We start from the raw sequence: 16,586 nt of genomic DNA on the forward strand, positions 1-16,586 counted from the left end.
TTCATTTTATTCTCTCCGTTGTTACAGATATTTTAATTTTGAGGTAAAGATAGTTAAATAACAATTACAGACAGCGCATTCATGTTCCAGATGAGTCTTATTTCTTGCTAATATGAGTTTATTTGAGATTTAGTAAACTAATGTGTACCCAAATGAATGGAAAAGAATAAAAGATGTATTCATAAAATAACGAAAAGATAGGTGAAAAGACTTTATGTAAATTTTAGATTGCTTCTTTAACAGATGTAACTCAAATAAGACACAGCATTCCACTGCGGAAAACATTTCCAGCACTGCGCAAGGTAGTGTTTCGATAACATGCATCTGACGGAATATGTACGTGATCAGTGACTCTGAGTGCCGGGACGCCTATCGGCGGGTATCACGGCTCGTTACAGAAATTTGTCACAATACATATAATAAATTGCAAGGACGGCAGATAAAGACTGCAACTAAGATATTTCCGGAGAAAAGAAAACGGCCAATATAAAAACATGCCCGCGTTCTGAGGCCTCATTAAACGTTATCTCGGTCACACCAGCGTCGAGATGTTTACGAGTGTTGCCCTCTCGGTCAGGCGGCACTAATAATAAAATAAGGCAGCGCGCCTTTTGCTGACCAGCTCACACACACGTCTGTCGCTGTCTCTTCACAGTCGCCCGGCTGAGGCAGCCGCCATCTTTCACAGCCAGAGGTGCAGGCGGCGACTTTTTTTTTCCTGCCAGAGGCGTTTTACGCTAAGTGATCTGTCTGCGATCTTTCACCAGCAGTTCACAGACACTCGCTTACGGAATGTTAAGGCGTCGTGCATGAAAGGCGCACCACTAGATAGCTACGACGTAAATGTTAATCCAAACATGCCAGTAAACAGTGACTGTAGCTTAACCTTCAACTGTTAACATTGGATCCGACATATTTGGCTGGGAAGTTCCTAGATCCCCACATTAACACTTAAGTTACGAGGGTAAGTCAATTATTATCCGGAAAGTAGTTATAAAATTTTATTGTAATCAAATAGGAAACTTACAAGAACATCATTTTTTGACATAGTCTCCTTGCGTTTCAACGCACTTGGTCCATCGTTGTACAAGCTTCCTGATGCCCTCATAAAAGAAGGTTCTCTGTTGAGCTGCGAGCTAGGAATGCACCGCTTCTTTCACTGCTTCGTCCGAGGCCAAATTGACGGCCCGTTAATGCCTGTTTGAGTGGACCAAACAGGTGATAGTCAGAAGGGGCAAAATCGGGACTATATGGAGGATGATCCAGTACTTCAAATTTGAGTTTCTGGAGCGTTTCGGCAGTGTGGGCAGTAGTATGCGGACGGGCATTGTCGTGCAACGACACAACACTTTTGAAAGCAATCCTCGACGTTTGCTTCGAATTGCAGGCTTTAGCTTGGCAATAAGCATCTCATTGTAACGTACACTGTTTATTGTTGTGCCCCGTTCCCCATAATGTTCCAGTACTGGACCTTGTGCAGCCCAAAAAACCGTAAGCATCAGTTTTCCTGCGGACGGTTGGGTCTTGAAATTTTTCTTGCACGGCTAATTTGGATGTTTCCAGTCCATACTCTGCCGTTTCTCTCCGTCTCGTAATGATGCATCCATGTTTCGTCACCAGTAATGGTCCTGTCTAAGAAGTTGTCCCCTTCGTTACCATAGCGATCCAAATGTTTTTTCAGATGTCCAAGCGCGTTTGTTTATGCAACTGTGAGTTGTTTTGGGACTCATCTTGCACAAGCTTTATGAAACCCAAGTCTGGGTGGATGATGTCGTAGGCAGAACCTTGACTAATTTGCTGACGATGTGCCACTTCGTCACATGTGCGACCATTTCGGAATTTTTCAATCCATTCGTAGACACTCCGTTGTCGCAAAACACTGTTCCCGTACTGTACCGAAAGTCTTCGATGAATTTCGGTTGCCCTGATACGCCTTCCGACGACAAAAAAAGGATCACCGAACGTTGCTCTTCTTTGGTGCAAATAGATAGCGGAGCAGCCATGATTAGCAGCACGGAAGCGATAAGAAAACTAAGCTAGCAGATTGAAAATTGCAAAGATATAGCAACAAATAAACAAAGCAGATACGTCATCAACGTAAAACGACAGTACTACCAAAATAAACAAAAATATTTTTCAATTAATAGCAAGACGTACATGTGGAGTTTACCTGTATATAATAAGTAACATTATATTTTCTTTATAATGGTATGTTTCTCACCTCTATTAACTTTGATTTTATGTATGTTTTTTTTCCTAAATACGCCAATGTCGCTGTAGAAGTCTATCTGGAATTGCCAGATAACATAAAAACTGTGCATCGGGGCCGAAGTTTGATGTGTAATAAGATACGTGGGACTGTAAAACATATTTAAAAATAAAACAGTTTTAACGATAAATTAATACACTTCAGAGAGGCTACTCTGTCTTGCTGTCAGAGTTGCAACTTCGGTGAGATTTTGCGGTTATTAACGGTAATTAACGTTATTATTTAGTTACTTTTTATCGTAATTACAGCCTCTAACGATAGCAGTAGCCGAAGCATGGCATGAATTAATCTAAGTACTAAAAAAAAAAATAACAAAGCGATGTAGACAGTATTATTCGCATTATTTCCGAATACCTGTAATTTGGCCCTAACGATTGAAGCACTTTACTCGAGATGGTTGTTATGTAAACTGTTTGTTTTCACAGATTCAGTTTGGAATCTACATGATCAATGACTAACTCTTTCAATGTCTGGCATACGACGGGTGCTGTGCATCTTATCAAAGGGTAGCTGCATTAAGCGACTTTTACAGTTGATCGGCGGTTGACGCCTGGAAGTTATGCTGCACTCTTCGCACTGCATCGACATTGTCCGTGAGGAGATCGCTGCTGCATCTGTATGTTTTCTCCATTTTTTCTCGCCCACGTTATCCAACATCAGGAACACGCCATTCAGCGACATTTGTGTGTTTTCTCCGCTGTTTCTCATCCTTGTTGTCCGTCACCAGTCAGACGCCATTCAGCAGAGGAATCAGCCGAGACTTCTGCTCATAGTCTGAGAGTTGGACAAGAAGTAAGTTCATAAGACACAGAGCTTGGCTTTGTTCTTTGTAGCAGACGCTCATTGCCGCTGCCTTCTGGAAATAGTGTTGCTTGCAACTCTTTCGTGTCGATGGCAAACTTTATAACGCTAAATCTATGCATTTATGCAAATATGGGAGATTTTGTTACTGAACAGTAAATAGCATTATTGTTTGATCTATTTAGCTGAGTTGAAAACAGCATAACCGTCTTCTGACTTCACAGTTCTGGCTACAGACCGGATTTCGTGTTTTTATATTATTTTATTTGATTTTTTTTTCGGTATCGTGCAAACTAACTGGCTTGACGAAATTGCATTACACTGGGCTGACAAAAGTCATGGTATAACGATATGGACATGTACAGTTGGCCGTGGTACACAAGGTATAAAAGGGCAGCGCATTGGCGGGGCTGTCATTTGTATTCAGGTGGTTCAATTGAAAATGTTTTCGACGTTATTACGGTCGCACGACGGGAATTAACAGACTTTGAATGCGGAATGGTAGTTGGAGCTAGACGCGTGAGACCTTCCATTTCGGAATTCTTTTGGGGGTCAGTATTCTGATATCCACAGTGTCAAGAGTGCGCCGGGAACACCAAATTTCAGGCACTACGTTTCACCACGGACAACGCGGTGGCCGGCGGCCTTCACTTAACGACAGAAAGTAGCGGCGTTTGCGTAGGGTTGTCAGTGCTAACAGACAAGCAACACTGCGTGAAATAACCATAGAAATCAATGTGGGATATACGGCAAACATCCGTTTGGACAGTGCGGCGAAATTTGGCGTTAACGAGCTGTGGCAGCAGACGACTGACTCGAGTGCCTTTGCTCACAGCTCGACATCGCCTGCAGTGCCTCTCCTGGCTCTTGACCGTATCGGCTGGACCCTAAATGACTCGAAAACCGTGGCCTATTCAGATGTGTCTCGAAGTCAGTTGGTAAGAGTTGATGGTAGGGTTCGAGTGTGGTGCAGACCCCACAAAGGCATAGAGTTATTATGGAAGCTGGTGGTGGCGCCATAATGACGTGGGCTGTGTTTACATGGCATGGATTGGGTCTTCTGGTCCAACTGAACCGACCTTTGAATGGAAATGGATACTTGGAGACCATTTGCAGGCATTCGTGGACTTCATGTTCCAAACAACGATGGAATTCTTTTGGATGACAATGCGCCATGTCACCGAGCCACAGTTGTTCGTGGTTGGTTTGAAGAATATTCTGGACATACGGAGTCAATGATTTGGCCACCTAGATCGCCCGACGTGAAGCCCATCACGTCTATTCAGCAAATGTCCTCTCCTTCCAAGAGCTCCTCAACCTGTTCAGTTGTTTGATGCGGGGGAAATGGTTCTTAACAGGATGTATGATCACCACAGACAGCAATGCAGGGCCACAAGGTTGGTAAGAAGTTCAGTGGTAGGGCGTTCCAGTCATATACCAGCACAACCGACTTCTGCTGGATGGTCATCAGTGGGTGTGGACGGATGTGCTGCCATATATCTCCCTAACACATCCCACACGTGATCGATGGGATTTAAGTCGGGGGGGGGGGGGGGGGGGCACGAGCAGGCCAGTCCATTCGCCAAATATTCTCGTGTTCCACCTGCGCTGTTCGACGCAGTTGCACATTGTCATTCATAAAAATGAAGTCACACTCCTAATAAGACGCACATGGGGAAGGACTACAGCGTCACAGTAACACTAATCGGTGAGTTTACCACGTTCAAAGATTTGGAGCTCAGTACACCCATGCAACATTATGCCTTCACATACCATAGCACCTGGACCACCATAATGATCATGTTCGACAATTTTCCAGGGGCGTTACACTTTTCCACCATTCGTCATTGGAGGATATGTTCAGAATCTATGCTCAGACACAACCCGCTGTCATCTGAGAAGAGCGTGCGACCCCACTCCTCATTGTCCAGCCTCTCTGCTCTTGGCATCATCACAAACAGTTCCACCAAAGTGCAGTCATCAACAGAATGCACCGTACTGGTCTCTGGCCAAAGAGACCACCCACAGTTGCCATGCCGTTGTGGAAGTTGCGATAGTGTACATTGTAGTCACATTAAATGTGGTTGCGATTACACCCATTGTTTGATGTTGGTCCCTTCTTCCCTGTTTCACAATGTAGCAGTCATCTGCAGGTTTAGTTGACTGTGATTGACCACCTCCTCTCCTTTGGGCAGCAGTGCCTGTGGTTCGGAACACTCACCGTGCACGTGAAACGATGCTCTGAGCAATACCAAACTCCCAGCTTACACTTGCCGCACTTCGTCCTTCTTCCAGTTTCCGAATGATTCTTGGCTGTGTGAAGTCATCCAGATGTTGTCTCCAGGCCACGTTGTAATGAATAACACGACCACAGTGCTCAATGATTGACACACACTATTTTATCCTGTTCCTGCAACTGGCTTGTGTTGCGGGGCCTCCTCTGTTTGGCACTATAGTCGTGCTGATTTCACACCGTGTAATGTCCAGCTTTCCATGGACTACTGGGAGATGTGGCAGCATGCTGCCACAGTCTCATTCATTTTCACCAGATAGTTAATATGTTATGTTACTGTACCTATCTCGTTCTTAAGTTTTGCTGAGCAGTGTACATAGACACACAATTTGATGAAAAGCTGCATGTGAGGAATGGTGTCAAAAGCCTTCTGGAAATCTAGAAATACGGAATCAACTTGCGACCACCTGTTGATAGCCGCAATCAATGTTTCATATGAATAAAGATCCAGTTGTGTTTCACGAGAACAATATTTTTGGTTATGTGATAATAGATCATTTTCTTCTAGGTGTTCCATAATGTTCAAACACAGTATATGTTCCAAAATATTTTTAACTGAATCTTTGCCTTGATGATGAGCTGTGCTTGGCAGTAATGGATCTGAGGATGATTTATATCACAGGCCAAAATTGGTTATGCAAATAAAACGTACCAAGTGATATGGATGATGTCTTACTTCATTATAAATACACTTGATCAAGATTCCATGAAGTATCATGTCTTCATTTATGAAATTTCAGATTGATGTAAATGTCATTGTTCAGCTGAAATGAGCATGATTAATGATCTTGAAAATACTTGTATTAATAAATAGTAAACTTCAGGCATTTTCATGAATGTGACTCATGGGCGTCTCAGAATGGCATAAATGTGGCTTGCAGTATCAGGCATTGGATAGATGTGGATATTTATAAGGAAAATAGCAATGAGTATTGGTCAGTCTGTGGGCTTGCATCTCACAGATCATACAGCAGTTATGTGGTGTGTGGTGTTGCAGGTGGAGTCCGTGGACCTGGCTCTGCAACTGCTGGACGGCTACGAGCTGCGCGGACACCGCTTGAGTGTGGAGCGTGCCCAGTTCCAGATGAAGGGCGCCTACGACCCCAGCCGCAAGCCCAAGCGTCGCCGTAAGAAGGACAAGGAGAAGATCAAGAAGATGCAAGAGAAGTGAGTATTGTCCTGGAACCACGTACTGGCAGATGAAACACTGCCACAATTCGTGACACATGGCTTTTTTCTCTGTGTCGCAAAAGAGTTTCAGTTTTATTACTGAGGCTTTCTAGGTATAATTGTTAGAAGGTTTTAGGGTATCTAAACAGAATAAAACCAGTGTTATTCTACACAGTACTCAGATTACTGACCCAATGGTTTTCACGAAACAAGGGTTTTATACAAGCAGTGACCTTGGATGTGCTCAGTAACATTGAGAGTGGCTCGACCATACTCTGCAGTTGTGGCATTAAACTTCTGAGAAATCATGTGGTTTCATAAAAAGAAAGGAACTGTAATTACAGATGTCACCATTATCTGATATATAAAATAGTCAGCCAGTCACCTATAGTTGGCTGGTGTATGGCACTTAGAAACACACAACAGAAAACAGTATTCACATGTGGTTTTGAGCTCTTGGTCTTTCACTAGCAAAAGCACGCACATTCACACACTACCACAGCTGTGGCACGACACACCGGTCAGCTATAGGTGAGTAGTTGCCTTTCTTTTATTTTATGTATTATTCCATCCAGGGATTTCCATCATTATCTGATCTTAGAAGTAAACTGGGATTGTGTGACTTGTAATTTTTTCCTTGGAAATCAATCCTCTGGAGGTGAACAGTGCTACGAAACAGTAATAGTTACTACAGTCTGTACCTTTATCAATGTGCTTAGATTTTTGGCCATGAGGAGCATTACACGAGTTTCTCCTTCTTGATTTGCATGAAGAGACAGTGGTTCACTTTGACCTTAGTGAGGCAGGAACTTGTAGTGTGCATGATTTAGTTACTCTGTTGCCAGTATTTATTTACTATTGATACAAAATAAAGCAGAACGTTACTAGTCAGCACGTAGTGGGAGTTATTGCTGTGCCTTAAGCTGTTACAGTTTGTGCCTGGAGTTCTGTTGTATAAAAGTAATTTAATAGATTTGCTAGCTACTGTTCAACACGGGTGGTACAGATCCGTGTAAATCAAAATCTGCATTACAAATGCTCAGCTGAAACAGTACCTTGGATCATCTGTGATATATGCAATCTAAGTTATGGCCTATTCTTTACAGTTACACTGAATACCTGTTACGTAAGTGCAAATGTGCAATGAAGATAGTTGGTGAGCATTTTTCCTTAATATTTATAAGCAAAATGTTTTCCATTGTTTTACAATTTCTTGTCGTTAATTAACCATTATTCTATTGATTCTGTTATGTGCTATGTGTAAGATCAGGAGTGTTTATAGGCACTACTTACAACTCTTCTAACATGTTCTGAAGATACATTTTCATGCTATTAGTCTACCATTTGAATTCTACAGCTGAAACAGTTTTACTATACAAATTTCACTTTAAGTTACAGTTTTAGTCTGTGGGTGTAGAAAAGCATTTGCTGCTCTCATATATATACAAGCTTTTACTTTTCTTGTTATTGTGGTAGTTTGAAATGGAATGACTCTCTTTTTCAGCAGCTTCCTGTTCTGAGTTTATAACAGATTTTAACCTACAAGTTAAATTTCCTCATTTTTAAATTTGTGCCATTTGTTTTATTAACTTCTTTCTCATTGGCACACAGTATCTTCTTTCTTCGAGCCTCCTGCATATTGTAATGTGTAGCATAAAGAAGTTTTCTCTGAAATGTAAAACGCACTGGAAAAGTGAATACTCCATATAAAGAGACATTTTTCTGATTCCTTTTACCATTGAAAATGAAAATTTAAAAACTAGTTTTAAAGAATCAGATTTTAAAAATGTTTCTTTTGTGCTAAAATGTTGTTGTAATGTTAAATTTAACTGATATAAAATTTTGCAATCTAGTCTTCATTCGTAGTTTTATGGCAACAGCTTTTTTTCCATTTTTTTCCCACATAGATTGTTTGCGTGGCAGCCAGACAAGCTGAGAGGAGAGAGAGCCAAACATGAAAGGGTTGTCATAATCAAGAACTTATTTGAACCACAGATTTTCGATAAGGAAGTATCACTGTTGTTGGAGTACCAGCAAGAACTACGAGAAGAGTGTCAGAAGTGTGGTGATGTGCGTCGTGTTGTCATTTATGATGTGAGTATTCACGGTTCTGCTCATGCACATACATTAAAGAGTACAAGCAATACCATTGTGGTAAGGGAACCTTATGTCAGTTATGTGATGAATCCATAATTCAATAAATTCACTTTCTGAGAATCACTTCATGAGTGTGTGCACTATTTTGTTTAAACTCTACAGATAAATGTATCTTCATTGACCAAAAAGTTAAAGCATAGAGCATCCAGCAAAGTACTTGCTCAAAATGTTTGTTCCCTATATTGAATCACTAATGAGATATGACAGGTTCCTTCAGTGCATGGAACATAGTCAGCAATGTTTTGTGTTGTATGCACACTAAATTCTGTAGCAGAGTCTGCATTTCTTTTTAAGAAAATTGTAGTTAGTTTTTTCCTTCAAATAATTCTCCATATGAAATATCTGTTGTGGAATCCACAGTTATGTGGCAGATGTGGAATGAGAAACATTGTAAAATAACAATGCCCTTTTATGTTACAGATTTGTTGTAGACATGACTAGTTTTGGCATGTGGTTTGCAGATAACTGTTTGCATCTCTGGTAGTTTTCACACTGCATATTGTATCAACTTAATTAATTAAATAAAAAACTAACATTTTTTACCTTTTTATTGTTTACTATGTATATTGAAAGTTGTACCTGTTTTCACAGTTTTTAAAATACACTTGTTCTTGCAATCACAGATTTTTTGTAGCTTCCACTCCTGTTTCAGAGACATCCAGAAGGAGTTGCACAAGTAACTTTTAGGGAACCAGAAGAAGCAGATGCCTGTATTCAGTTACTGAATGGCCGATGGTATAACCAAAGGAAAATAACAGCTGAAACATGGGATGGGAAGACAAAGTACAAGTAAGTACACCAAGAGGTTTGCCTACTAACAGTACCCTTTAGCTTGAAGAGAGTAACAACTTTATTTTCAATTTTGATTATATAAGCAAGAGAGTGATTCTCACAAAGAGCTATTTGCATATGGTGATTATGAATGGTGGTGTTCTCTTGGAGCTAGTATGCCCTTGTGTCCTGTGATCTATGAACCAGTTCATCAACCCGATTTTAGAATCTGAAGAGGATGTGACTTGTTATTTATGCCAATATATAAAAATGACACGTGCAAACACTAAGAGAAACTTTTCCACGTCTTGCTCCACCACAACATAATCTTTGGTTGAAGCATTGTCAGCTTTCAAAAATCTTCAAAAGTTTCTTGCTGCTTTAGATCCCAGAGTGAGTGTGACATTATTGAAAGACTACTCTCCCTTTCCATCTTCTGGCAAAGTACTCATATTTTGCAGTCCATCTCATTATATAGGTATTGGTGGCTTGGGCATTTAAATCCCAAAATGGCCGCTTCACAACAATTTAACAACAGCCCAGCTGATTATGTAGCTGGCAACTCACATCTGGCATGCACCATTGCCATACACAATCCAGACTGCTGCCTATCCCGTCTTATTGCTTTTAAAGCTGGTTGCCAAGCTGTGCTGAGTGCATACCCCATACCTCGATTAACAGTATTTGTTGACACTCGTATCTAAATTTCCTACTTAATAATAATGTCCCAGAAACCATTATCTCAGCAGATGACAGATTTCTTTTCAAAATCGAACGTGATTTTTCACTTAAGCTACATTGGACCATTTCAATTTTATTTTCCTGCCCAAGTCTTATGTTATGTATACATTTCATGAAACATAGGGAGACATACTGTACTGCTGCATTTTTCCGATGTGAGATTTTCCATTGATATGCCACAAAAACCTTCAAAGAATACAGAAGTTTGATGATAACTGTGTCCATAGCCTCTGTGAAATTTTGAAATGAAATGATTTCCGCTTTTGGCTGTTAAAACATTATTTATTCCAATTGCAATTTCGTCATGTTGTCATTTTCAAGCATTATGGGATGTTGTGACCCACTCAATAATACAAAGCTGTGCCATTCTGTGTAAGAGCATTTGCATGAGGAGCTGTAAATTTATCAGCTGTTCCATATAACACATATGCTATAGAGCTGGTGGAATAATGACGTAAACATTGAAGTTTGAATTTCGTGTAGTAGGCATGGTAACTAGCTGCTTTTGTGATCCAGTTACCTCTCCTACTGAACAAAATTTAAACTTCAGTGTTTACAGAGCTGGTGAAATAATAATGTAATGTATATGTAAATGGAACAGCTGATAAATTTACACCACCTCATGCAATTGTTCTTACACAGCATGGCACGGCTTTATATTATTGAGTGGGTTGCAACATCCCACAATGCCTGAAAATGATTATATGCAGAAATTTCAGTTGCAATAAATAATGCAAAGCAGAAATGATTTCATTTAAAAACTTCATAGAATAGCTATTCTTTCAGTTATTTATAGAAGTACCTCTGTACCTATTGAATACAATCAATATTGCAGATACTGGTATTGCTGCTATCAATCAAGCTGGTCACGTAGTAGGCAGGAAAAGAATGTGTCCCCCCCCCCCCCCCCCCCCTCCTCTCCCAATTGGAATCTAATGGGGAAAAGTGATCCATATAAATTAAATTACAGTTCATGTACCACAGTTATAATGACTACATGATGTCTGTGCTTTCAACTGTTAGTGTTTAATAGAACTTTTTTTATTACTGCAGCATCTCACCAAACTGCTATAATTTCTTACAGAAGATTTTCTTTCCCCTTTCTTTGGTTTCTCAAATTTCATTCAAGGCTGCAGAAGACTCATCATTAGTAACTTCAAGATGTTGTTCATTTGTTTATTGAACTTATTTAATACCTAAATCCCTCTAAAATTTAAAAGTACTTCCAAGGTAGTTAAATAAGTCAGTAGGTCAATTATGTTCAATTCATTAAGGGGGGTAGGACGTCGAACGGGCCGACTTGTAGCAGGAGAGGCACCACAGAACATTTTATTTTCCACTGTCTATACTTTTACAAATAAATTCATAAAACTTTGTCAGCATGACCAGGAAGGATTCAGAATTCACACTCATAGCAGTGGAGGTCCGAAAACATAATGAAGTAATTTTTTTTTTTTTTTACATGTGAAACTTCATCATTGTTTTCACTTACTAATGGCAGCATTTGTTGCTATAGGTACACTTTTCTTCATAAGTAAGAAAGATGGTTCAATGAATTTTGCACAGCATACAAACCATACTTAAAGGTGTATGAAACTCTAGAATTTTCCAAATCTATTAAAAACTGTGGTAATTAACTACAAAATTTGTATTTTTTCTAAACATGAAGTTTAAAATACAACAGATCATTCATTTTTTCATGAATTAAATAAATTCTAGAGTTTCATACACCTGCAAGTATGGTATGCATGCTGTGCAAAATTCATCGAAGATTCTCTCTAACTTGTGAAGAAAAGTGTACCTATAGCAACAAATGCAGCCATTAGTAAGTGAAAAAATGATGAAATTTCACACATAAAAAAAATTATTTTGTTATGTTTTCAAACTTCCACTGCAATGAGTGTGAATCCTGAATCCTTCCTGGTGATGCTGACAAAGTTTTATGAATTTATTTGTAAAAGTATAGACACTGGAAATTAAAATGTCCTGTGATGCCTCTCCTGCTCCAAGTCAACCCATTTGACGTCCTACCCCCTTAAGAAAGTGCGAGTTAAATGCAGTAGCCTGCTTAACTTCAATTAACCTCAAGCAGCTGTTGGATCCTTAAGTAGAAGAAAAAAAAAATCAAAATAGGTCTAGGAAAGGAAAAGTAATTGACAAATGTATCCATAGAGACTAACTACTACAGACACTATAGGAGGTGAAAATAATGATGAAATGTAAGTTACTTCGTGCTCATCCATTTAAGAAATCAAATATGTTGCACTTAGATGTTGTCTCCATTTCAGCATATAATTATCAGTTCTCACTAGTTTCAAAAATTATGTCAGCTTTACATTTAAGGAATGAATTCCATGCATAGTGTATGTACGAGGTTTGGTCAAAAAGTAACAGGAATTTTTGTTTTTCTAAGTTATCTTTATTCATCAACTTTGTCCCCTTCAGGGTAATCCCCCTCAGATATAATACACTTGTGCCATCACTTTTTCCAGTCTGGGAAGCACTTCTAGATCTGACTGTGTTATGCTGATCAGTGGTGACAAAACTTCACGGTTCTCTTCAGCCTCGGGAATAGAAAGAAGTCACAGGGGGCAATGCCTTGCAAATATGGTAGCTTAGGCAACATAACGGTTTTGTTTTTTGCCAAAAAATCACAAACATGCATTGAGGTGTGGGCAGGAACGTTATTGTGATGCAATTTCCACAAGTGGTTTTCCCACAGTTCCAGTGGTTATTTTTCTTCAGATTGCTTCACACAAGCAGCAAATACCTTCTAGGTAGTCTATCTTATTGAGCATGTGACCATCAGGCAGTAACTCATGATGCACTATCGTATTGTAATCAAAGAAAACAGTGAGAACAACCTTCACATAGGATCGAACTTGTAAATATTCCCCCCCCCCCCTCCCCCCCCCCCAGTCTTGGCTTTTCGGACAGTTTCTATTGGAATAACCTTCTTTAGATGTTCTGATCTTCATTCAGCAATTCCTGAGTGACATCTAAACAACGATGTTTTTGGTCAAAATTCAACAATTTAGGAACACAGTTTGCTGCTACATGTTTCATTGCTAACATCATCAGCAACATCTGATCTGGTATTTTTTCTGGATTTTTTTTTCCTAGTTATTACACATTGTTATCAGTAACTGATATTCTAGGGCATCCAGGGCAGTTGTCTTCAAAGTCATATACACACACCACTGGTAAACTCCTGTCTGACTCATAGTAGATTCACCAAAAGTGATAGTCAGCATTTTGAATGTGGTGCTGCACTTTATTCAAAGTTTTCAAGCAAAATTTAATGCAGATTCTTTGAACCCTCTTTTTCAAAAGTAAAAATTCGCTGACCACACAAAAACACATATATCCATTTTGACTATCAGGAGTAAACTAAATATTCAAAACATATGAAAATGCAAACATACATCAGGAACACGTGTACCAATAAGATAAATAAAAATAATTTCAAAACTTGGCATATAAAGACCACTACTTTAATTTCCATTACTTTTTGATCACACTTCATACCTGTAGTCAGTAGATACTCTAAACTAACATATGTATCTGTGTATTACAGAATTGTGGAAACAGAGGAAGAAGTGCAAAAAAGGTTGAAGAAATGGGAACAGTTCCTGGAGAGTGAGGAAGGTAAAAAGGCCTCAGGTTCAGTCACAGACACAAGCTCTGACAATGAAAGTACTGCTGCCAGTAAAGGAAATGGCACTGATGATAAGGTGACATGCAAAGAGGAGAAAAACAATGAAACAACAAATGAAGAAAGCACTGGAGACAGGTGCACTCAGGTGAAAAGTGACCTCAATGACAGTTGTGGTGAAAGTGATGCTGATACTGAGGGTGAAGATGGTGATGAAAGTGAAAGTGTAAAGAAAGCAGATGGCCATAGTCATTGATGATGTAATAGTGTTGGCTTCGGCTGGTTGCATGGTAGTGTAAAGATTGTTCTGTGAAAAGTAAGTTATATAGTTTGTTATGTAAAGATCAGTATCCATATGTTAAGGGCACAATGAAATGTGCTTCATGTTGTCAATTGTGAACTATGTAATTATGTGATCTTACTGTACAAAACTACCATGTTCAATAAAGTACAAGATTACTGAACTTTTATTATGGGGACTTTTTAATAAAGAATAAGAAAATAAGAATTTTTGTCTCAAAATAATTTCAGAAAGTCCCATTTCAAATTCTATGCACATAGTCCAAAAGTCAGCCAATTCTTGAAGATATGTTTGTAAGTGGTTCCCATCCTTTGAAACAGTTACCACTGAGCATAATCAGCTATCAGTAACACCCATGCCCCTGCCGCAACCACCACCATCTTCAACATTAGCGCCTAACTACACTTTAAAAATGAAAATTTTCTGTGACCCTTTCATTTTTAAATGAAGAAAGTTAAATGATACTTAGTTTTTGAAGATGTTTTAAGATACTTTATTAATTGTTACTGCTTATTTCTAATTTCATTTTTGAAAGAACAATGAAGCAATTTGCAGTGCTTCACAAGTGCTAGCTACAACTCCATGGGGAAAAAGCTAACTATGCAGATTGAGAGCAGCTACAGAGTACACGAAACATGCTTCTCCTGCACCCCCACTTAAAATCAATCAAGTTACAATTTGTGCACTATACTCAGGCCTATTGTGTGTAAATCATTTGCTTGCTGGACTCCTTACTTCTCAACTGGCAGAAAATGAGAGACTTAGGCTGCCAGTGTTTTGTGTCTGACAATTGCCACCACCACCACTACTACTGAATGATGATGATGATGATGATAACAATAATAATAATAATAATAATACAGTGTAAGCTGTACACCAGTGTAGTACCCATTACATAGTTACTCTTGTGTTGTGCTGTCAGTTTGTTTATTGTTGCAAAGTGAATAAGGAAGCAATTTCTGGTGTATGGTGGTAACTACTCACACCTCAAAAAGGCATTTTATGAGATTTTTAAGCATATGTGACGTGTGTCTCAATTTTACTGTCATAGGTGCTTGGTACAGAGGATAGGTATAGGGAGTGGACTATGTGAAGATGATGATGTTTGAACACATTTGTTTCATAAACTGAAACCCCACCACACTGGGTCATGCTTTATTGCTAGTATTTAAAAAATGAATTTATTGGTGACTTTTGTAATCAGTATTACAAAACAGTGCCAACAGCAACAATATTACGAAAAGGAAAGTTGCTACTCACCATACAGCAGAGATGCTGAGTCACAGATAGTCACAACAAAAAGATTGTCACAAATAAAGCTTTCGGTCAGCAAGGCTTTCATAAAAAATACACGCACGCGCACGCACACACACACACAATTTAGTTTAACGATGGAAATACAATGGAAACTTTTTGTTAGCCATATTCAAAATATTAAGGATGGAATTTAGTTCTTATGTAGAAAAGAAAATGCCACTGGCAGTTTTCATGTCAAGATTTATTGGCAAATGATAAGGCACAGCTCTTTTGGAGATTTTATTCACTCGATTACGAGAAGCAGACACAGTCTTTGGCTTTACAGAACAATGAGATAGCTGATGGGAAGAGATGAACACCAGAAGAGAGAGAGTCATCATCACTGTTTACTTATATATCACTTACCTTTAGAAATCAGTCAAGTATGCATTTGTCAAGAGACACTATGCAATGTTTTGTGTATTACACCTTGCAAAGTGCAAATTTTGATCAACAAATTAAAGAGCAGTTCATTCCTCAAAGACAAAAGACTAAAGCATTCCAACATGTCTCTCCTCAGTATCGAAGCTCGTGACAGACATTGTGAAGAAACACAAGAATCGTTTCCAAAGCAAAAAGTCACCTCCACTCATAAAAGTGTTAAGTTACTATTTAAGTTCAGATCTAAGCGTGCACAAAACGCATGTCCTTTCCCAAGGAATGCAGCCTGAAGTAACTGCTTCTGTGTGCTTTTGGCATGGAAACATTGCCAGAAGAGACACAGCAACAATGTCTCCATGCTTTCTGAAGTACATTCTTACCCGTTTCACTCCACTCAATGATAAGTTTCAGAATTTGATAATCTGGTAATTGTTGCATTGGGCAGAATAACTGACAGAGGACTTCCTTTTTTTGTAGACCAGAAATTCATTACTGGGAATAGCTTAGTGGCACGTGATAGGGACATTGCTCCTATAGAGACTAACATACGATAGTTTCATGTATACAGTATTACTCAGATGAGTGAATCCAGTCTTTGCCAACACCAAGGACAATGAATGAATTGTCTGCAAGAAAGAGCCAGAAGATTTCAAGGATCTCAGCGCAGGAGACCTAGGGTTGAGTAGAGGCTCATTCAAAGTAACTCTGTTCCATACTTCTGGCTACATATTTTATCTGATGACGCTACTAC

The 16,586-nt window shown here is 39.2% G+C and overlaps 1 protein-coding gene across 1 annotated transcript in view; it reads left to right on the plus strand.

Annotated features, from left to right (window-relative positions):
* LOC124711187 (HIV Tat-specific factor 1 homolog) overlaps positions 1-14,327 on the plus strand; it is a 580,556-nt gene extending 566,229 nt beyond the window's left edge. The window contains exons 5-8 of the mRNA XM_047241116.1: positions 6,361-6,530; positions 8,441-8,627; positions 9,343-9,479; positions 13,780-14,327. Coding sequence (XP_047097072.1) covers positions 6,361-6,530; positions 8,441-8,627; positions 9,343-9,479; positions 13,780-14,113 — 828 coding nt within the window. The 3' untranslated portion in view covers positions 14,114-14,327. The remainder of the gene's footprint in view (positions 1-6,360; positions 6,531-8,440; positions 8,628-9,342; positions 9,480-13,779) is intronic.
* The last annotated feature ends 2,259 nt before the right edge of the window (positions 14,328-16,586 follow it).

This window comes from Schistocerca piceifrons, chromosome 8 (genome assembly GCF_021461385.2).
Source record: "Schistocerca piceifrons isolate TAMUIC-IGC-003096 chromosome 8, iqSchPice1.1, whole genome shotgun sequence".
Lineage (NCBI taxonomy): Eukaryota > Metazoa > Arthropoda > Insecta > Orthoptera > Acrididae > Schistocerca > Schistocerca piceifrons.